Source organism: Lathyrus oleraceus, chromosome 5 (assembly GCF_024323335.1).
Source record: "Lathyrus oleraceus cultivar Zhongwan6 chromosome 5, CAAS_Psat_ZW6_1.0, whole genome shotgun sequence".
In the NCBI taxonomy this organism is placed as follows: domain Eukaryota; kingdom Viridiplantae; phylum Streptophyta; class Magnoliopsida; order Fabales; family Fabaceae; genus Lathyrus; species Lathyrus oleraceus.
In genome coordinates, this window is record NC_066583.1 from 493,989,581 (window position 1) to 494,012,802 (window position 23,222).

General features: G+C 35.4%; 1 protein-coding gene and 1 long non-coding RNA gene across 2 annotated transcripts; one reads left to right on the forward strand and one right to left on the reverse strand.

Moving 5' to 3' along the window:
- Positions 1 to 12,222: 12,222 nt before the first annotated feature.
- Positions 12,223 to 16,804, reverse strand: LOC127085675 (uncharacterized). The gene is made up of 3 exons (XM_051026172.1): positions 16,383 to 16,804; positions 13,451 to 13,762; positions 12,223 to 12,588 (listed from the first exon to the last, which is right to left on the reverse strand). Exons 1-3 carry the CDS (start codon positions 16,526 to 16,528, stop codon positions 12,519 to 12,521), a joined length of 528 nt encoding a protein of 175 aa, XP_050882129.1. The 5' UTR covers positions 16,529 to 16,804; the 3' UTR covers positions 12,223 to 12,518.
- A 37-nt stretch (positions 16,805 to 16,841) lies between these two features.
- Positions 16,842 to 18,111, forward strand: LOC127085676 (uncharacterized). Its single transcript, XR_007789251.1, has 3 exons — positions 16,842 to 17,402; positions 17,479 to 17,680; positions 17,820 to 18,111. It is a non-coding gene; the product is annotated as an uncharacterized LOC127085676 (long non-coding RNA).
- The last annotated feature ends 5,111 nt before the right edge of the window (positions 18,112 to 23,222 follow it).

The window sequence follows — 23,222 nt, forward strand, 5'->3', positions numbered from 1 at the left end:
ATAACTCTTGCGCGGTCATAACCCTAATCGCATAACTCTTTGACAGCACAACCCTTGTGTCGCCATTAACCCTAATGCACCAATTTCAGACCGTTAAACACACCTCGATTGTTAATTCAGTATGATTGATCAACACGTCATTGCTTCACCATACTAATGTCGGATCAAGAAGAAAATGATCATTGATCGCTCAAAGGAAAATAACCATTAAGTGTTTGAATGAACAAAACAGAAACATTATATCATATATACCATATTTTGCATCAGGATTACTTATATCATATATATAACTTGGTCGATCTCAATTGCGTAACCTATGGAAGATCGATGTATCGCTGCTTCACCATACTAATATCGGATTCTGAAGCATAGTCAACATCAATCATCCAAATCGTACACACATGATGCCAAATTTAATTACTCTCTTATTCTTTGATTCGTCGTGTCTTTTAATCGTATTAATACAGAAAATAAACAGCTATCAGATGCATGATTTCCTAAGGGTCTCTGATACCACGAAGGAGAAGGGCGATCCAAAACGCAGCGGAATTTAAAATTTTCTCCTTTAGTGATCCTTACGAATGGGCATGATCAGTGATAGAATCGTTACCTCTTGTGGCGATTGAAACCTTTGATGCAGATCTACGGAGCGATCATGAACATTGAACGGTGATAACGCCTCTACTCAGTTCACACGAACGGATTCCTTCAATCTCAGTGCTAGCTGCTACGAATGAAGGCTTTGAGTGACAGAGAGAGAGAAACGAAATTGCAACTGGACAAATGCTTCTGCACAAGGGTTCTATTTATAAAACCACTTGTGTGGGCTGCAACTAAAAAACCCACTTAAGTGTATGTGGCCCATATCTTATATTATGCCAAAATCACTTAAGCGCGTAGTACCTTACCATATTTCATATTCTACTTAAGTACACCGTACCTTAGGATGTTCTACAATTCACTTAAGTGCACCGTACCTTACGGTGTTCCATAGTTACTCTATCTCTCATCGATACGTCCTTTTGTGTGTGACCCTGTAGGTTTTCACGGCATTTGCGATTATATTAAATCACGTATTTAACATAATAAACAGTGAGCGGTATCTAGCAACACATCACTGCTACCCAAGACACGAAAATGTCATGTGACCTGACAAATCCTTTTGTGATAATACTTAGGTGTGCAATTACCCTTTTGCCCTTATGTCTATATTGAACACAAGGCATAGATCGTGTCATCCTTGTCCAGTTCAATATTAGGCCCATAGACATTTATCCTGTTACGCAGGATCAGAAAATTCCATCTAGGTCACTCATGTCCCTCAGCATGCTTCATGGAGTACCCATCAACTGACTTTATGGTCATCCAGTTACGGACAACATTTGATCAGTAATAAGGCACTCGACTCTACATCTAGGTTCCATAGTGGTTTCAGGTCGAAGGGTGGTATACACCATTATCACCATGAGAATAACTTATGACACTTTGCATAACATTCTATATAGTATTCTCATAGCGGGTCAATCCAGTATAAATATTACTCTTAATATTCATACTTATGTTTAAGACTTGATAACTCCTTATCCATGATCCATGAGATGTGATCATCAGTCTATATACATAATAGTCTTAATGCTTTAATGTTATCCCACTTCACAATAAAGCTCGACTATGGATACTTTAAGAATAGTGTCCTTATGTTTAATGTGATCTCATGATTAAGTCACACTTGATACATTAAACGGACTAGCTATTCTAGGGACTTTATTAAACAAACATAATAAAGAAAATGCCTTTTATTATTAATAAATAATTCGATACAAGTATGAAAAGTATTGACCTCTAGGGCTTACACCAACAGTTATGCATGAATGTGTAGATGGGGCACTCTATTATTCATCTTATCATGTTTATTATTGAAATGAATTCTCACTCCTTTTGTTTGAATGTTGCCTTTATATGGGCATCATGCAGATACTCAAGAGTAGCTTTGTTGTAGTAAGTGGAAGGTAGCTCTTGGAATGGCTTCCTATAGTTTGTCGTTTCCTTTAGTAGGGTCTTGCTATGGTCAATGTAACATCGGGTTGGGAACGTTTGCTTTAATTTCTTTTTTTGTTGAATTATTATTTATGTTTGATGGGATTTTAACATGGTGATGAGTTGAACAATATGACTCTTGTTATTGTATTATGAAAGTTAGAGTTATGAGACTTAATATCCTGAGTTGTATTTATTATGTTTAATTTGATTGATAATGATTCTACTACGATGATACCCAAAGTGAAGGTGAGCACGCGATGACAGATCTTATGTGATATTTTGTAATCCGTGTTACGGAGCAGGATATGTTTGATATGAGTGACACCCTATATGGTCGCTATTTTTATTAAGCGTCAAAATTATATGCAGGGTTTAGGGTGTTACATAGTGGTGTCAGAACAGGTCGATCTATTCGACCAGGTTGTTTTATTATGTTTATTCCCTAGCATGCGACTAGTGTGTGAGAACACTATCGATGCTTATTTTGTTTTCCATTTGCAGGTTGGGAATGAAACAAGTGGAGGAGAAGTGTCTTCTTATCTTGGATGTTCTAATTGTAGAGAGCTTGGACATCATGTTGCTGCATGCGAGAGTGAAGTGTTGGCTAGTTCAATTATTTTGAGAGTGTTATGTGTTTCCTAAACTTGAAGAGAGATCGGATTCGAGGATAGTGTCGGTTAGAAAACGGTGTGATCCTTGAAGGAATACGGTCGGGTGTTCTCGTTGGCCGCTTCCTTGTGAAGGAGAAGGCGATGTTTTTGCTAGAGATGAGCCAGTGGTGTGTTGAGTATCCTGACGTGTTCCCTAAGGATGTTTATGGTTTGTATTTTATTGGAATAAGTTGGTGTTATTCTTGGAATGAATTGGTTGAAGTTAAACCAAGTTTTTACCAGTTGTTTTAATAAGTTGGTGCAGTGCGCAACTAATTGCAAGAGCTCAGGAAATATCAAAATTGTGTTATTCCTTGACACTGAAGATTTTGGAGATTTGAGATTCTTGTTTGTCGGTCAAGTTGGGATGTCTTTAGGGAAAATGATCATGTATTGTTTATGTTGCTTCTCAGAGAGTATAGAATAATGTGATGGCTAGTGTTATGCCAGTGGTGTGTGATTCCTGATGTTTTCCTGAAGATACCTGCGACTTGTCTCTAAAGCGTGAATTTGAGTTCGATGGAGATGAAGAATTTATGTTTGTATCAGCTAAGCAAGTGAGATAGTCCGTGAAGGATAAGGCGTAAGTGTTTGTAATGTTAGCTTTTGGAAGCCAGCGGGAAGGGAGTATTTATTGATCTTCCAGCAGTGTGTGAATTTCTGGAAGAGTTTCCTGAAGACATCAGTGAGTTTCCGCCACAGTGCGAAGTGGAGTTTTCTATAGACTTAGTACCTGGTACTAGTCCAGTTTCGGTGACTCCTTATAAGATATTTGCTTCAGAGTTTGGTGAATTGAAGAAGCAAATGGAAGACCTTCTTGGGAAGAAGTGTGTTTGTTCGAGTATTGGGTGTGTCGGTGTTGTTAGTGAAGAAGAAGGACGGTAGTATGAGGCTATATGTGGAACATTTGAGAATTGTATTGCAGACATTGAAAGTGAACCAGTTGTACGCAAAAAAAAATTAAGTGTGAGTTTTGGTTAAGATGTGTGAGTTTCCTTGGTTGTGTGATTTCTAGTGGTGGTATAGTTATGGATCCATCAAAGATAGATATCGCATTACAATGGGAGACTCTGAAGTCTATCACTGAAATTAGAAGTTTTTTTTTTGGATTGGTTGGTTACTACAGGAAGTTCATTGAAGGTTTTTCAAAGTTAGCGTTGTCGTTAATTCAGTTGACTCGAAAGGGTCAAGCCTATGTTTGGGATGTGTATTGTGAAGAGAGTTTCCAAGAACTCAAGAAGAAATTGACGTCTGCTCCAGTTTTGATTTTTCCGAATCCAAGTGATTCCTTTGTTCTATATTGTGATGCTTAGAAGATGGGTTTGGGAGGTGCATTGATTCAAAATGGTCAGGTGGTAGCTTATTCTTCGAGATAGTTGAAAGTTCAGGAAAGGAATTACTCTATGCATTATCTTGAGTTAGAAGTAGTGGTATTTGTGTTGAAAATTTGGAGACACTATCTATTTGGCTTCAAATTCAAAGTGTTCAGTGATCACTAGAGTTTGAAATATTTATTTGATCAGAAGAGTAGAATATGAGGCAGAGGAGATGGCTTGAACTTCTAAGGGATTATGATTTTGGTTTGAGTTACCATCCAGGTAAAGTTAATGTTATAGCTGATGTGATGAATAAGAAGTCTTTACACGTTTCGATGTTTATGGTTTGAGAGTTAAAATTGATTGAGCAATTTGGAGATATGAGTTTAGTCTTTGAAGAAACTCCTAACAGTGTGAAGTTGGGTATGTTAAAGCCGACGAATGGTATCCTTGAAGAGATCAGAGAGGGTCAGAGATCTAATTTGAGTTTGATAGATCGTATCACGTTAATCAACCAAGGTAATAGAGGTGTTTTCCGAGTCGATGAGAATGGTGTGATGAGGTTCAAAGATAGAGTTTGTGTTCCAGATGTACTCGAGCTTAAGAAGAGTGTTCTTGAGGAGGTCACAGAAGTGGATTGAGTATTTATTTTGGTGCTACGAAGATGTATCAAAATTTAAAGAGGTTTTTTTGGTGGCCATGAATGAAGGAAGATGCTGTTGAGTTTATGTAATCGTCTTTGACTTGCCAGAAGTCAAAGATTGAACATCAGAAGTTGTTAGGTCTAATGCAAGCGCTGAATATTCCATAGTGGAAATGGGATAGATTTTCTATAGACTTTATGAGGCTTCATGATATACCTTTGAATATTGTGTCGGATAGAGATCCTAGATTTACATTAAGATTCTGGAAGAGTTGCAAGTTTCGTTTGGAACTAAGCTTGAAGTTGAGTTCCGCTTATCATCCGCAGAAGGACGGTCAAACAGAGTGGACTATCCAGTCTTTAGAGGATTTATCGAAGGCGTATGTCCTAGAACAAGGAGGTGCTTGGAGTAGATACTTGTTGTTGATTGAGTGTACCTACAACAATAGTTTCCATGCTAGTATTAGAATGGCACCGTACGAGACATTGTATCATAAGGTGTGTAGGACTCCTTTGTATTAGTATGAGTCAGGCGAGATTGTTGTGCTCGAACCTGAGATTGTTTAGCAGACTGCTGAGAAGATCAAGATGATCCAAGAGGGGGAAAGCACTTGAGTTCCAGGTGGAAGTCACGTGTTTTTGAGAGTTACCCCAGTAATTGGTGTTGGTAGAGCCTTGAAGTCTCGAAAGCTCACTCTGTGTTTCATCGGTTCTTACCAGATTTTGTAAAGGATATGAGGAGTAACCTATAAGATTACCTTGGTGAGGGTAGTGTGGGGAGGACCAGCCAGTGGAAATGGAGCTTGGGAGCTTGAAGAGCCAGATGAAGGATTCGTATCTGAATCTGTTCACTTTAGGTAATTTTCGAGGGCGGAAATTCTTTAAGTGGGGAAGAGTTGTAACACCCTATTTTTCTAGAAATTATTTATATTAATTAATTATAATTTTATATGTGTATGTAATTATCATTTGTGTGATAATTGCGATGTTTTAGGGCGACAAGGGTGGGTGACCCTTAGGTAGAGAGTGTGAAGGGTAATTAGAGGTCGGTAGATTCATTTAGAATTATTTAATGGATTAAAATAATGTTTTTGTGTTATTATTTGAATGAAATAATAAATAAAAGGAGAATATTATTAGTATTATTTGTATTAAAATAAAATTAGAGCCAAGAAGGGCATGGCGGTAAATAAGAGGTTAAGTGAGGCCAATGTTGGAAATTTATAATTAAGGGAGATTCGGTTAATGATAAAAAGATTAGTAAGAGGTTGAAGAGTTTTTAAGTAGAAAAAAAACTAGAATTTGGTGAGAAGAGAAGGAGGCAAAAGTTAGGGCATAGGAAGGACTCCATTGAAGAGCTTTAGGAAGGAATAGCACATTAAAATCATAATTTCTACTAATCATTGAGGTAAGGGTGATACATTGTTTCAATAATAAGGGGTGTGATGGAAGGGTAGAATAGAGGAACCTTTAACCTCCTTAGGGTTGGGTGTTTTAATTCATAATTTTGAATTGTGATGCTATGATGCTTTTTATATGATGATTATATGATGAGTTTCGTGTGCCTTATATGTGTTTATTTATTTATCTTTATGATTGAACCTATATCCACCATTATTGCAATTTCAAAGGTTTTAGGCATAATCTTAAAACAATGATTGGATGATTTAATTGTTTTAAAATTGTAAGTTAACTTGAGATAATTAGAGTATTGTATGGGTTGTAATTTTATGAGCGTTGGGGTTTTTACGGAATCGAAATCGGAGGTCCGAAAGGCCTCAAACGATTAAAAACGCATAACATTTTGCATATTGTCTGTCATGATCGCGCTTATCTCAGAGGGGCACACTCAGCGCGGGAGTTGTTGTTCATTTTTTTGTCAAAATAGTTTTGACCATAACCTTTGATCCGTAACTCCAAATTGAGTATCGTTCGAAGCGTTGGAAAGCTAACACAAATTACTATCTAATGAAATTGTTTTAGTGGCTGAATGGATTGTGATGATCTGAGTATTTAATTACATGGGTTGTTGTATTATGATGAAATGTTTACATGATGTTGTTAAATGATTGATTAAGCATGATTATGGTTATGGTGTTGTACGAATGATGTTACTTGTTTTTATGTATATGATGTTGCTATGACGAAGATATTATGATAATGATGTTAATATGTTGATGAGTTGTTCTTGTTTGTTGATATCATTGACGCGGTAACATGAATTGATTATTGCATGATGAATTATGTGATATATAAATGATGAGATGTGTGTGGGGATCCTTTTGGTGAACCTTATTGTGTTAAATCATGTTATTTCAGAGTCATGCATCATGGTGTACGGGCTTCGGTCTCATTTTTATGAGCCTCCATCCTATGGTTATGGATCGGGTGCGAGTATATAATTCCTATTATGGGGGATTAGTGAAGTGTTACATGTGGTGATGGTAACGAGTTTTTGTGAGCCTCGATTCTATGGTGATGGATCGGGTGCGAGTAGCTAATTCCTATTATGGGGGATTAGTGAAGTGTTATCTATGGTGATGGTAACGAGTTTTGATGAGTCTTTATCCTATAATGATGGATCGGGTGCGAGTAGCTAATTCTTATTATGGGGGATTAACGAAGTGTTACCTATGGTGATGGTAGCGATTTGTGGTGCTCTGGTTCCAAGAGGGGATTTGATCCTATGGTGGGGACCGGGGAGTGAAATGAACCTGATTATTCATATTTGGTACCACATGCATGTCGGGTTGGTGTTGAGTATATTGCATAAGTGTTTTTTTTGCATTGATCGTTGTTGCATATGATATTGATGAGGATCAAGACGTTGTTGCCTATGATGCTAATGATAATTGAGATGTGGTTGCGTATAATATTGATGAATAATTGAGATGTTGTCGTGTATGATATTGATGATGATTGGGTGTGAGAATATGATATGTTGTTGTGCATGATTGTGTGGATGTGGTACTATATTCTTCATTTTATATCGTTTATTATTGAAATAAATTCTCACCCCTTCTGTTTGAATGTTTCCTTTACATGGACATCGTGTAGATACTCAGGAGTAGCTTTGTTGCAGTAAGTGGAAGGTAGCTCTTGGAGTGGTTTCCTATAGTTTGTCGTTTCCTTTAGTAGGATCTTGCTCTGGTCAATGTAACATGAGGTTGGGAACGTTTGCTTTAATTTCTTTTTTTGTTGAATTATTATTTATGTTTGATGAGATTTGAACATTGTGATGAGTTGAACAATACGACTCTTGTTATTGTGTTATGAAAGTTAGAGTTATGATACTTAATGTCCTGAGTTGCACTTATTATGTTTAATTTGATTGATAATGATTTTGTTGCGATGATACCCTAAGTGAAGGTGAGCACGCGATGACAAGTCTTATGTGATATTTTATAATCTATGTTACGGAGCAGGATATGTTTGATGTGAGTGACACCCTATGTGATCACGATTTTTATTAAATTATGCGTTAAAATTGTATGCAGAGTTTAGGGTGTTACACGATGAATTGTGAAAGAAGTGAAAATCGTGAGAGAGAAATTGAAAGAGGGAAGAGATAGTTTTTGCATTGTCATGTTGTACCAATTTAATCCAATTATTAATTAAAAGAAAAAAATTAATTAACCAACTAAAATTAAACAAGTTAATTTTTTCATAATAATTAATATTTTTTGTTTTTATTATTTGGATAAAAACTCGAATAAAAAAAGAATAAAATCAAGTAAACTCGAAGGTGCGCAAATGCGAAAAAATAAAATGAACACACTAAATTGGTCTGCGTGTGACAAAGTTCAGTAAAACAAACAGTCGCAGATCAAATATTGGAGTTGAAAATACTCTGATTAAAAGGCTCAAACTGATCAAAATGCAAACGCGCGCGGATATGGAAAAATTAAATGAGTGCGCCAAACTAACCTACGTGTAATGTAGTTCAATAAAACAAACAGTTGTAGACCCAAACCTAAAAACATTGATCTCTAACTTTACGCGTGATTAAGAAATTGATTTAACTGGTATGTCTACAAAACTGAAATTTTATTCTGGTTGACTTTTGGAATTATGCCTAAAAAGATGCATGTAATGATATTCAAATTATGCAAATGTCATGTGAATGAATGAAATGGAAAAAAGGGGGAAAATTTAGGATATGACACTGACATACTTTAAAGAACATACCCTGCCCATCCTTGAGGTTACACAATTCGACCAGGGTTGCTTATGGATTTAAAGGTGAGGCTATCGTTGTTGCATTTTCTGCAAACGTCAACACGTTACTTTGAAGGCTTGTCATCATGCAGTCGGCATGCCATACGAGCATTTCCTACCACCAGGGGTAACGAGAAACTTGGGACATAAGGAGGCATATGGTCTCCTATGATGGTATGTGTAGGCCTAAGAGTAGTTGTGATATTCGTCACTAGCGATAGCGAAACTACCACTTCTGGTGCCAACGTCGAAGTGGGTATTTAGATTACAACATGTTATGTTACTCCAGTAGGATTTGAAGTCCCTATGCTACTCGACACTAGTTCGACGGGTTGTTCATTGTCTGAAGGATTATTTTGGGGAAGAGAAGTATTCTTTGGACATAACAATTCAGCGAGAGTTTTACTACTTCTCAAAAGCATAAAAGTCTAGACATTAAAAACATTTTCTTATTTAAAGACATGAAATCTATGGTAATTTGTAATACTTTTCTTACTAAAAGTTAGAATTTTGCACAAAGGGTCCCACCAGACATGCCAATTTGTTTACTGTAGGTCCTTTTGGTTGGCTGCATTAGGCAAAACAACATATGTATAAGATGTATTTTAGGAAATATATGGAAAAAGATGTTCCAGCATGTGTTCAAGCATCTGATGTTGTTTCTAAGAAGAACTGTGAAGAGCTGCTTAGCTAAAGGGCTTGATAGAACCAGTTAGGCAAGAGTTGTTTAGCTAAAGTGCTTAATAGAACAAGTTAAGTAAGAGGTTCTAAGATGCAACTAAAATGCTTGACATAAGTAGTTAAACAATAGGCATAAGGTTTGGATTCTGACTATCTTCAGTTGTCCTTCTGAAATCAGAAGTGGTGTGGTGTTGAATTCTTCAGAAGATGCAGAGGTTGTTTTGGGGAAGAAGTTCGTGGTGTTAATCCAAAATCAACTTGAAATGATTTAGATTTATTTTAGCCATAGAACAAGTGATTGGATGTACCTTCAAAAAAGACTTGGTCCAAGATTTACTCTACAAAGAAGACTTATGTAATGAGAGTTATTTTGGATGCTCAAGTGTAATATGTGGAACACGATGTTCCAACATGTGTGTTGCAATATCTGGTCTATGTCAACAGATATTAAGTGTAGTTGTAGTGAAGAATGGTGTGTTGCAACATTTGGTCTCTCCCAACTAATAGTTGTTAGTATAGTTGTAGTGAAAAAGGAACACATGTGAAACACAATGTTCCAACATGTGTGAAACATCTAGCCCTGGTTCAACGGGCCAACGTTGTTGCATTTTTGGAGCGAAAATCTAGTTAAGATTCAATCAAATTTGTGGTTATATTTGTGCAACACGTTTGTGTGATTTGGTTGACAGTTGTTGAAGATCAAATCATATCTTTTGAGGAAGTTTTGCCTAATGCTTAATTAGCAGGTTAATTAAAAGACTTGTGAGGAAACATATATGAATGCCACATATTACTTGATTGATGATGTTATACTATCATGTAAGCTTATGACTTGTGCAATGACTTGTTTTCCTGTTTCCACCAAACACAAGATTCATAACTCTGATTGATGTGAGGTCGAATACATTGGAAAGTGAGTCCAATGATTTACATTTTGGTAAAGAGAAACAATGATTATATTATAATTATTGGTAGGATATTTGTTGAGGAACCTTTATTCTGAAAGTCTTATTTTGTGAGGAACCTTTGTTCCAAAAATCCTATTTGGTAATGAACTATTATGTGTCCTTCATGTAAAATATTATGATGTGTATGCATTGAATGAATAATGAATAAATCAAGTTATGATGATGATAAGTTTGAGTAAACCTAGAGTTATAGTTAAGCGAATGAAATTAGTAAAAATAACTTAGGTTGTGATATTCGGACGGGAAGGTGCCTCGGTGTGTACCGCGGACGAGTAGTCACTTGAAATGGATCGTCCCATCTATGATAATGTTGAATGGCATGGATGGTGAACAATAGTTAATTGTGAACTAATGGGTTTTGTATGGAACATGTTATGATGTTATGAAGTTGGTGAGTATAATCACCTAGTGGTTAATGAGTACAATCACGTTAATAATGTTGAGACTAGTCATGTGCTCGAAAATAACCCATGCTCGTGCATGTCCCGATTATAATGCTTAGGTAAAGTAGAATTGAGATATATGCACTATTGATTTGCATCCCCATAAGTGGGTTAGAGTCCCGTAGAGGAATGATGTCACATAAGTGGGTTAAAGTCCTATAGAAAAGTGGATCTCAAAGTGGGTTAGAGTCTCATACGAGGAAAGATACTCAAAGTGGGTTAGAGTCTCATATGAGTGGAGATTCTTAAAGTAGGTTTGAGTCTCATGGAGAATCTGAATCCACAAAGAAAGTTGAATCATGATACAAACATATGTGATTCGTGTCCATAGTTCTAAACATAGGATTGGTCGGGGAAAGATGCTTTGTTGCATTTCCGAATAGTGACTTATTGAGTTGTGTGAACTCAAGTTTACATGTTTTTCATACAATGCAAAAAATCTCATAGATACTTAAGTCTTGCTCTATTGTGTAACTGTACACATGTATTGCAAAGTCAGGAAGCTTAAGTTAAAGAATCTATAATAGTCCATGTAGAGTCAAGTGGATCCATAAGATAGAGAATTCATTGAAATTATTATCTATTCTCACTATTATTGTTATTTTTCAGGTAGTTCAGAGCAAGTGAAAGGCAAGGGAAAGTTTGTCTGATGATTTTTCGAAGACTTTTGTTATCGTGATCTCCCGCTGTGAATTATGTGCATATATGAATATTGTACGTAGATCTTAGTTTTAATTAAGCACTCTTGTATATCATGTGCGATAGTTGTATATTATTACATGTATATATAACGATAATGGTAGGCTCTTATGGTTGTATCAGTACCAATTTACACTCTATATAATATATATCTAAACTATATCATGTGTGGGTGTTACAAGTAAATATCGGCAATGTTAAAATCCCTGATAAAAACTCATACATTTATACCGACATTTTCAAAATTCATGGTATAAATACATGAGTTTTTATCGGAAATTTCAAAATTTTCAATAAAAACTCATAAAATTTCAAAGTTATCAGAAATTTCATGAGTTTTTATCCAAAATTTCAAATTTTCCGATATCGCCAAACAAAATTTGTGATGTACGTAAGTTTTGCGCGGATTTAAAATAATGGTTTTAAAATAGTAAAGAATAATATAGTCGACTCGCAGCATGTGTGGATATGCTGGGTGGCAGGTTAAATTTTCAAGGAAATGTCATCAATAGGTTTCTATAGAATTCTAAGTGTTTTGAATTCCACATTAGAAGGCCATCCATCTTGCGTTAAACCCGAAACTCCAATTTTTCACTTCAAAGTTCAAATTCATTGTGCATTGGTGGAAGCTATTGTGGCTGCAAAAGGGTTTCTACCACTTTTTCTTTTACATTCCTAGGCTGGAAGTTAACAAAATAGTATTATCAACTACACTGTAGTATAAACATAAGGATATAAACAAACTCTAGAGATTGTTTGTGTTAGTACACATTCTACAAAAGCAAACACTTTCAACAAGTGAAGTGCTGCACATTAAGGTGTGAGTTTCTCGCCCGTTGTCGATTTCATTTCATAAACTTCTAAGCAGATGGATGTTCTTGGTGTTTTCGGACAAATAGCTTGCTTATGTCTTCAGTAACAACGTTTTTCCTGAAAAATATAAAATCCAAAATCCATTAGTATTATGGATTTTAGATAGGAAACACAATAGCCATTTCAGATATGAGATCATGTAAGACATAATAGCGATTGCATATACGAAACTGTTATGAACCAAGTGAGAAAAAATGGAAAATTGAATGAATCAAATGAAAAGAAAGAACAATATTATTGAATAAATGGTTGAGAGTGGGGAGAGATTTCTCCTTTCACAGAATTTCTCGTTTGACATAAACTATCACATTCACATAATGATTTTGTCCATCCCTATCATGCTTAATTATAACTCCTCTAACTAACTTGACTATTCACAACTACTTTAACCATCTTTATTATCCTAACAGCATACAAGTCCAAGAAATCATCAGAAGGAGCATTTAAAAATCATACACCAAACTGTCTTTTTCTTTTATTTTCATTATACCAGTGTTGTAGTTCTACTAATAGAGCCTTCTAGGAGATTAGGTCTAATGTTTGTTTAGTTGGCAAATACCACAAGCTGAAACAAACTGCATAGCGTGTGGTTCGAGAGCCATTACGGTTTCAGTAACAAAGGTTAAGAAGCCAAATTTGTTGTTAATGCAACTAAAAGGAATTCTTGGAAGTTCACCTCTTCGATAATATCAATCCTTTTTATTGAGGAAAACTAAATCTAAATTATAGACAGCAAGGAAGAGCTCATTTAAACTTCGAAATTTACAATTTCTGACAAAAACATTATGTCACCTTTCATCGATTAAGGATCTACTAATCTCAGACATGATTAAAAAAACTCTAACTTCGAACATAGCTAGCAACAGATGCAAAATAAATCAAAAAGCAGATAGCCATCTGTCAACACGACAATACTAACCTTCCACTGAGCTGAGGTGGAACCAACAAACCACCAGCCGTTTCTGGTATATTCTTTGAATGGGGTGGGTTTCCTCTAGGAACTTTACTGCGAACGGCAGAAGAGGTCTTTCCATTAGAGTCTCTCTTACGTGAAGCATTTTCGGCTAGAGCCGCAGCAACTCGAGAGGAGTGGTCACTAGCATTCATCAGATTCGATGAGATGGCGGGTGAACTCAAAAGAAGTGAAGCATCAGGAAGTTTCTCCACTGTAGGGGAAGATGAATGTGGTCTGTTTTTTAGCTGCTGGTTGGATGAAGATCCAGATTTTGTCCTGCAAGTTGAAAGTACACAAATACTGAGTATAGAAAACAATGTTGATAAAAAAAATGTTTTCATGATACTATAGTTTATGTTATGATGATTTTGATTTGATGCAAGTATGATGACTTTTTATGGTTAAAATACATCTTACTTAGTTTCCATTTTATTAGATGATTTTTTCCCAATACTTATACTTTATTTAGACTGTCTATTAAAAGAGGAAAGAAAAGTCACTGCAACAACTACCAGCTAGTCTAGAACCTATCAATGATCAAGAAGACGCTGCAATGCGCGTCAGATCCAAGAGTTAGTATGCTGAACATAAGAGCACGACCCTTCAACACAAGTCAGCACCAAAACTGCATAACAGTCACTACCATTGAAAGCCTTCAATCAATCAAAATTTAATACATTACTCAAAATCAGAGACAGCCCCAGCAACAGAAGAAAAATACAGAATCTCCCACAGAAACAGGGCTCACCGAAAAATGACAGACTTTTGGCAAACATATGATATAATGTATAAACTTAATCCAAAACGGTAAACAGAAGAGATAGAACAGCTACCAAACAACAACAACAACAACAATGAAGGTCATGGACTCTATTAGAAACCAGAAACAGCAATGACAAATAACAGACTTTAGAGGATAATAATGAAGATGGACAGTTGTTTATTGTAGTGAAAGATAGTAACTGCAGAAGGGAAGAAATTCCTAATGCCTACAGAGCAAAAGCTCCTGGAGAGACAGTATAACTCTCTGTTCGACAGAAATACAATTCTGATATGATAGCTATCCACTCTCTCCCCTACCCCCTTATAACCTAATTAGTTTACACATTCAGACACACTCCCTCTCTCTGACAACAATTACCACGAAAAGCCTTTCAAACTAGGTGGGGTCGGTTACCTAGATGATTAAACAATGTCATAATGTCCTACAGAAAATAATGTCTAATGACAAACTGTTCGCATCTAAATCCTTCTTAATGGTCCGACCTGAGATTTTTCTTACTTTCCTTTTATTGTGAATCATGTCTAATGACAAATTTTTTAATCTAACTCTTTTTAAGGATCTGGTCTATGGTTTTTCTTAGTCCCTCGTTACCGCTAACTATTAGACACTAGTACTACCTTTTGGTTTACTCTTCTATTAAGCATCTGCAGGTCTTATCCAAACATGCCGAAACCACTAAAATGATACTCTATCATCTTCCTCACAACACATGCTACCCAACTTCCTCTCTAAACAGATTTCTAAAGGGACCTCCAATACTGCAAGTGCAAATAGCCATCAACGACAGACCCTTGAAGAAACCATAGGGAAAAACACATGCAGAACTTTAATGTCAAATCAATGAGTTTGTGTATGCTACCAAACTGCAAGCCACGAAAAATACCTACTACCATTTAAAATTTCTTGCAGAAAAAGTTCTGTATGTTGTCATGTTTCTAATAAGGAACTTTTAGGCTTAGTTTGGGAGTTAGGAGAAATATGAAAGGGGGAGAAATGCTTATGATTAATATTTTCGATATTGAAATTATATTAAAAAGAGGGAAAGGATTATGGGAATTTTTCAAAGCTCTCCAAAATCCTCAAAAGTCGCTCCCACCTTCCTTTTGTTAGAACCTCAAAATTAGGAACTCTGATACCATGTTAGAAAAGTATAGAAGAGAGAAAATGAAGGAAAACTGTTCAATGTATTAATGTTTTCAATCTGTTACAATCTAAGCAGCGACTTCTATTTATAACAGAGTTAGTTAGATACAAAAGCTAACTAACTCTTACCATTCTACAGCTGGTAACAGCTAAGATAACTAACTCTACAGCTCGCAACAGCTATGCTAACAAACTCTACAGCTCGCAACAACTAAACTAACTAACTCTTAACAGACAAGCTGCAGCTTGTCTGATGCCTTTCCTCCTACAGTCCCTCTCAAACTCTACCATCCCTCTCAACTCTCAAACAAACCTTTAGTAAGGATTGACCCTCAAACCCAATCCTTCTCTTATATTATATACTATCAATTGCACTTCATATTTCCTGCATAATGTTTCATATAGGGAATTTTAAAGTTGACCAACCTCCCTTCCCTGTCCTTTTTCTCCACTAAAAGTTGAATTAAACCATAAAACTAACCAGAACCAAATCCAATTGCCCAAATCCCTGAATGAGTAACCCCGCGGTTTGCGTTTAGAAGTTGAACCTTGAACGAGTATTATGTAAGGAGGTCCAGGGTTGATACCTGCTACTAACAAATCCCTCCTCTCCTATAAGAGAACAATAGTAACCAATAATCCATTTTTCCAGCATCAAACTTTGTGACGTCGAATAGGTTTCAACTCTATGAAATCAAACATTACCTTCTCCTGTAAAACTTTTTTAACTTTTTACCAATTTTTAGCTTTCAAGCATAAACATTATCCTGATAACAGTCACAAACTATCCTTTGTATCAATGCAAATTCTATAAAGTGAAAATTAAACACTAGAATTTAAGTAAAAGACCTAGCATTAACTCACCAAAAACCTGCATTTTAGTATTAAATTAAAACCTGAAAAATGAAAATTAGAACATGACCTAAAACTCATCAAGGTGAAAGAAAAAAAGTATGATAAAGAAATTACAGGGACTTTGGACGAGGTTGAGGTTGAGGATGAGGTTGCGGTGAATGGCGTTGGGGTTGGGGTTCCTCTTTTTCCTTTCGTTGTTCTTCAGTGGGTTCCGGAACGTCGTCTTCGTCTGAGGAGGAAGCGTAATCGACCAGTGACATTTCTTTTTCTTTCCTGTCCGCCGGCTAAGATGTTCCGGTGGTGCTCAGGCGCTCTTTGCCGGTAACGTCGACGAGACAGTAAGCGTGAGTTCCTTGGGTTCTGTACCAATTGCGAAACCTGTGAAGGGTTATTTTTGGTATTTTATTAATTATTGAAATCTTTTTAATTATGCCTAAAAATCATAGGTTCGAATTCATTCTTAGGCACGCAGTAGTGTTAAATATTTTAGGAAGACTTTATTGTTTATTATAGTTCTCTCAGATTTGAAAGATTAATCGATGCAGTTACTCGCAAAGAATATCCGATTTATAAAAGAAATTACGTAATTAATAAATTTAAAAGTTGTATTTATCACCCATAAAATGATGGCTACAAGTGTGGCTTATTAAAATATTAATATAAATTCCTCCATCTTTTATGAGAAGGCAATTCATCTACAAGTGGTCCTAAATATGTAGATGGCTCTAGCGTTATTTTTCTGAGACAATATATTAAATACTTTGAACTTTATTATGATCATGTGAACAACTTCAAGGATCATTTTTTCTTGTTGGGTCCCTCTTACCCAAAAATCTCATTCAAAAATATGTAACTTGAATCTAGAGGTTCATTCTTCTTGTACATACATCTTTCGTAAGTATTGGACTCATGGTCACTTCCTGATCGGAGTTGGGTTATGTCGTTACAAGGACAAAGATTTTTCTTAGGAAGAGTGATATTTAAAAAGTTAGTTAGTGTATTTTCATCAAGAACTTGGGTACGTAAGCGGGGTGGTCTCATTCGATCTTACCTCTAAGAAACAATTAAAGAGATGCATTCAGACTCGTAGGATCATATACGTCAAGTCTAAGGAAGATATGAAGAAGAATTTTGGTACGTTGGTTATAGGATTGTGTGCTTCCCTCCTATTCTTTCTAGTTTTTCCCCAATGTTTCCATTTTATTTGTAGATAAGATGAAGATTGAAGATGTCATGCAGCGACTGAAGAAAGAGGTTCGGGTTGTTGCTTTTGTTGGTACACCATTTGCTCCAGCTACCGAGCAAGTTACTTAATCGGTTCCTTAGGGGGTCGAGGGTGTGAATCCAGCTTCTACCGCGGGTGCCTTGGTGGCCAGGAACTCCTCATCCCCTATCTGGAAAAGGGAGGAAAGGTTATCCCTGATCCTTGAATATGAAGAGGTTTGAGTCGAGGTCCCCCCCCCCCTCCCAAACTTCTTTGATAGTCTAGGTCAGTAGAGGAAACGTATTTTCCTTAAATGTGTGTTTATTCTATCATATTGTCCTATGCAGGTCCGAGAACAAGTGGTGGATTTTGCTCATCAATTTTCAATGAGGATTACTCTTATTTCTCTGGGCTCCCTAATGAGTCTCGTCGGGCCGAGTTACCAGAATTAGTCTTTATAAGAAAGTTTCTCTATGGACGGAGAGGCCTTTGAAAATTTGCTCCAAAAAGTTGAACATTTTTACTCAGTCGGTCCCATTTCTCGAACCCATGTACGTCTCAACCAGATGATTGTAGACTGGCAAGTGGTCGTTTTGGATAAATAGTTTACTCTTCTATTTAGGTTGATTAACCTGCACCTGGCATATGTAAAACTTAACCTGTAATGTATAAATAAATTTTTTATTCGTTTTTATTTAACTCGTACCTTTGTTGATAGAGTTAGAATCATGTTCCGCGAGATTCATAGGCATGTGTTTATTGGACGTCTATGGAGTTTCTCTCAAATTATCTTAAGGTAGTAAACTTAATGGAGGTTGGAAAAAAAACTCTAATTAACTCGCTAGTAAGTGATTTACCAATTTCTTAGTCGGTTAAAATTATTTTTACTAACCGTTTTAAGTGTTCTTAAAGCAAAAGGGAGCCAAAAGCAGTATCCCTAGAGTCCAATATCAATACAAGGCCCAAAAAACACAAGGAGTGGATTGTAGAAGTGCCTCTCGATTTAGAATCTTCAAAGATAACTGAGCTTTTTACAAGAAAGAATCAAGGGGGGAAGACTTCTAAAGCTTACCTATTGTTTAATCTCAAAGCAAGATATTGTTATCCCTAGAGAGACGTATGATCTCATGTCCTGATTATTTGTATCTTACTCGAGAATATTCTTGCTCATTTATTTATCAAGTAACTCGTTCATTTTACTTGAGAAAATATGTGATCTATGTGCTATATTTGTTTCTCGCCTTTTTTATTATGTCAAAGGGGAGAAGTATACTCTTAGGGGGAGTAAAGTATACTCTTTACCCATGTGATGGGGAGTTTAATCACTTCAACTTTTATCTATATGTTTTTTATTTTACCACTTCCCTGAAAGATACATTCTCATTATTAAAGAGAGGGAGAATATGGATCTATGTGTTTTCAGATATGAAGTCGATGCTGAAAACCTTTTTGATGTTTTGATGACAACAATGATGATAAATGTTGAAGTCGGTGGTGATATATTTCCAACTATTTTATGATGGTGATTAACTTGAATATATCTTAAGTCGTATCAAGTAGAATATTCAAGGTTCCATCAAAGTGCTTATATGAGCGGTATATCTTGCAAATTAATTTGAAAGCTTCAGAGTTGTAAAAGAGAGGTAGTGTGAAAACAACTTGCTCGTGTTTGCCTCAATGACTAGAGTTTTGTGAAAGTGTGAGAGTAACTCCTAAGATACTAAGGCAACTCACACACACACTTAAAATACTTTTAAGCCCCTTTTTACTTGACAAAATCACCTAAAACATTTTCAAGGTCTAGCAAGCTGATTAGGGGATTGTATGCTTGATTAGAATAATTTTTTAATTGGTTAATAGATTAGATTATATGTCTAATCGATTAGATGATGCCTAATTAAGTCCATAATCGATTAGATTATATGCAAATTTTCATATTCGTGATGGCTATCTTTTTAAAGGGGATCGGTTGTGCATATCTTGCTCGTCTTTATGAGAGAAGTTCATTCGAGATTTGCATGGTGGTGATCTTATCAATCATATGGGTAGAGACAAGATCATTGCTAGCCTGAAGGAGATATATTATTGGACACCCTTGATGTTGATGCTATAGCCAGAAGATGTTATACTTGCCAAATTTCTAAATGGCAACTTTCGTAAAATCAACACGTGTCTAAGAAAAAGACCAATTGGATATTTCAAGGATAACCACCACTGTTGACATTAAATATCTTGCACGCTTTTCCTAAAAAACACTTCAAATCTTTCTAATTAACACTCATCATACAAAATGATACCTTTAAAAGCGCCTTAAAGACTCAACTAAGTCTCGTCTTAAATACTCAACTTAGTCTAAACTTTTTTTTTTGGGTTTATTTAAATTAATATATTTTATAAAATGACAGAGCCTAATCTTTTAGGTGACGTCTAAGGTGAGATAGCAATCATATCCTTCACCAATGTACCACTTATAATATACCATTGAATTTATTAAAAATATTCAACCGTTCATATTTTTCAACAACAAAGCAGTAACACATACTATTTACCCCATTCAATCCTTATTCTTTATTTTCAAACATGAAACTCTTAATCTCATGAAGAAACAACTATCATTGCAAATTTCTTTTTTCAATTTGTTTCTTGAAAGTTGAAATAAAAGTAAATTTTATGTTAGTTTATGTTTTTGCCTTTTCAATTTTGATGTATTTAATTTCAAACTTCATCAAAAAAATCATAGGAATTCTTATGAGCGTGTAAGCATAACATTGTTGAGATAGAGATTTAGAGGGGGATAATGTGAGAGTCAAAGATATGAATTTTAAGTGTAACTTAAGTAATAAATTAGCAATGATATGGAGTAAGGCCACATTTAGGGAAAAAATAAATACAGTCACCTTAGCAGTGATATAACAGTGATATGTTTTTGTTTTTAATAATTTTTTTTAGTAATAAGACATTTAAAATATTAAATAATAAATTACGGTATTTTTTATAAAAAGAAATCACCTTAATACGATGCCCTTTTTATGAAAAAAGAGTAAAGGAAAAGAAAAGAAGAAACACGTAACAAACGAATCCCTTGAGGTCGAGAGGATTCAGTCATTGCTTCATCTTCATCAATTAACACGTAAATTAGTTTTCATCTTTAAATCCTTTTCTAACCACCGTGCTATCAATAATACGTATCCAGTACCTGGTACGGATATGGAGTACGGCATTTTTTAAAAAACTAAGGTACGGATACATTAGTATAATTTTTTTTAAATATAATTATAAAAATAACAAAGGTGTTATATTGTTTAAATAACAACAAAATATTAAAATTACAAAATAATTTGTTTAAAAAAAGTTAATATTTGCGCAATAACATAAATAAATTACACTTAAAAAGTATTCATAAATCATGATATCATTAAAAAAAACGGCTTCTAATTCAGGTTTATCGAGAGAAAGACTGACAACTTCAAAAATATCAACTACATCAAATAGATCTCATTCATCTCCACCAATATCCCACATTTTTGTTGCTCTAACATTATAAACCTTAACATGAGAAGACATAGATTTGTATGAACAAAAACTAAATCCTCGGTCCTCTTGAATCGAACCTATTCCTTTTCAATGAGTGAATATATTTAATTGTGCTCCAATTTCTCTCCACAGAAAATGAAGAATTTGGTTGTGAAAGAACTTTTTTTATTTTAAATATAATAATTAACCTAATTTTTACTTAGGAAAAAAAGTTCAAATTATACCATCCAAAAAAAATAAAAAAATTTGGGTACGTGGTACCAAATGTGTACCGGTTGGTGTACCAACTTAAATAAATATATATATATATATATATATATATATATATAATATATATTATATATATATATATATATTATAATATATATATATATATATATATATATATTATATATATATATATGGTACGGCTTCAACGCGTACCGTACGAGTACCGGTACCCGATACCAGTACTTTATCTAGAATGGAGTACCCGTGCTTCAGAGTCAAAAACAGATAACCCTAGTTTTTAATTCAACTCTATAATTTCATGATCTCGTATAGTTAGTTATTTATGTCAACTGAGTTATTATTCTCGTCTCGTTGTGAAATTCTCACTGATTCGGTTCATATTGCATGTGTTGATTCATACATGGAAGTGGTTTTAGTTTTTATTTATAGCGTAAGGAATTGGTTATAGTTGATTAAGTTAATATGCAAAAGAAATTTCACTAGTTTTGATATTGAAGGTTGTTGTTGAAGATGTTCGCACTGTGAATAGAATTAGTGTAGAAATATTTGTTTGCTAAGGCAATTTTGGTACTTTACATATGTATAATTTAGGGTGAGGGGGAACCAAAATTAGCTTCAGAGGGACTTAAAGTCCATAAATTTTTTGGCCCTTACCCCAAAGGTGCACTTCTCTGGGTTGAGCCTTGTATTGTACTATCGACTTCTTCAGAATACATGGGTGAGATGTTTGTTGTCTAGATCCTCTTCCTTGTATATAAAGATCATGTCATTCATATAGACTTCCAATGTTCCGCCTATTTTTTCCTTGAAGACTTTGTTCATCATCTTATGATATGTTTCCCCCACATTCTTTAGGCCAAAGGGAATCATGATGTTTTGGTAATTGGCTTGTTCGGTCATGAAAGTCGTTTTCTATTTGTGTGGTTCATACATGGGTATCTGGTTGTAGTTAGAGTATGCCTCCATGAATGACAAAAGTTTATACTCGACCAAATTGTCCAGCATCTTGTTGATGTTTGTAAGCAAATACAAATCTTTGAGGCATATGCCCGATTTAGGTCAGTATAGTTAACACACATTTTCAACTTCTCGGAAGCCCTTTTGGCTAACATGACACTATAGCCATTTTGTATAGCTCTCTTTGGATATAAAGTTGGCATTAAGCAAGACCTTAACCGTCTTCATAGTTGCTTCGACATTCTCAATGGGTTTTTACATCTTTCAATAGGACATATGTTAGGCGCACAAATCAATGTTTTATTGGTGGTGTGCCACGCTCGGGTCTTACTCGGAATCTTATTGGGAGGTATTGCAAATAGGTTGGCATTAGTTTTTAGGCATTCAATAAGTATCTTCTTCACCCTGGTTGGTAAATCAGCACCTATTCGGACCAACTGTGTTGGGTTATCGTCAAGTTTAACGACTTCAAATTTACCATTCGGAATCTCCCTTAAGATTCGTTTTTGACCTCGGTATACAGACCAAGCTCATTGTCTTGCAGGATTCCGTCTTCTCGTACGTTGAGATCGACCACGTCGAGTGCTATATTTTTCTTTCTCTTCCCTAAGGCGACAATGGTTTCTATGGGATTCCTAAGTATTGTCTCATGGGTTAGGAAATCTCCTCGCATGGCGGTCGTAATAATGACAGGTCCACCTGAATCATTATAATATTTCATCTTCAAATAGACTGTGAAGGCCATTGCATCCAAGCCCATTATGAATGACCTTCCAAGAATGTCATTGTAGACACTTTCATAATGGTTTACAAGGAAACACATGTTCACGATCCTCTTGTTTTTTCCTCCCTGAGGGAAACTGGTAGGTCTATAGCTCAACATGGAGGAATGAAGGAATCATTGGATGCTATAAGACTCCTACCTTAACAGGGTTTCAAATATTACATGTGCAACCCTAATCTCATGAAGATTTATATGTATATTAGATCACACAAGCTTCGTCGTCAATGAAGATCTCTAATACCGT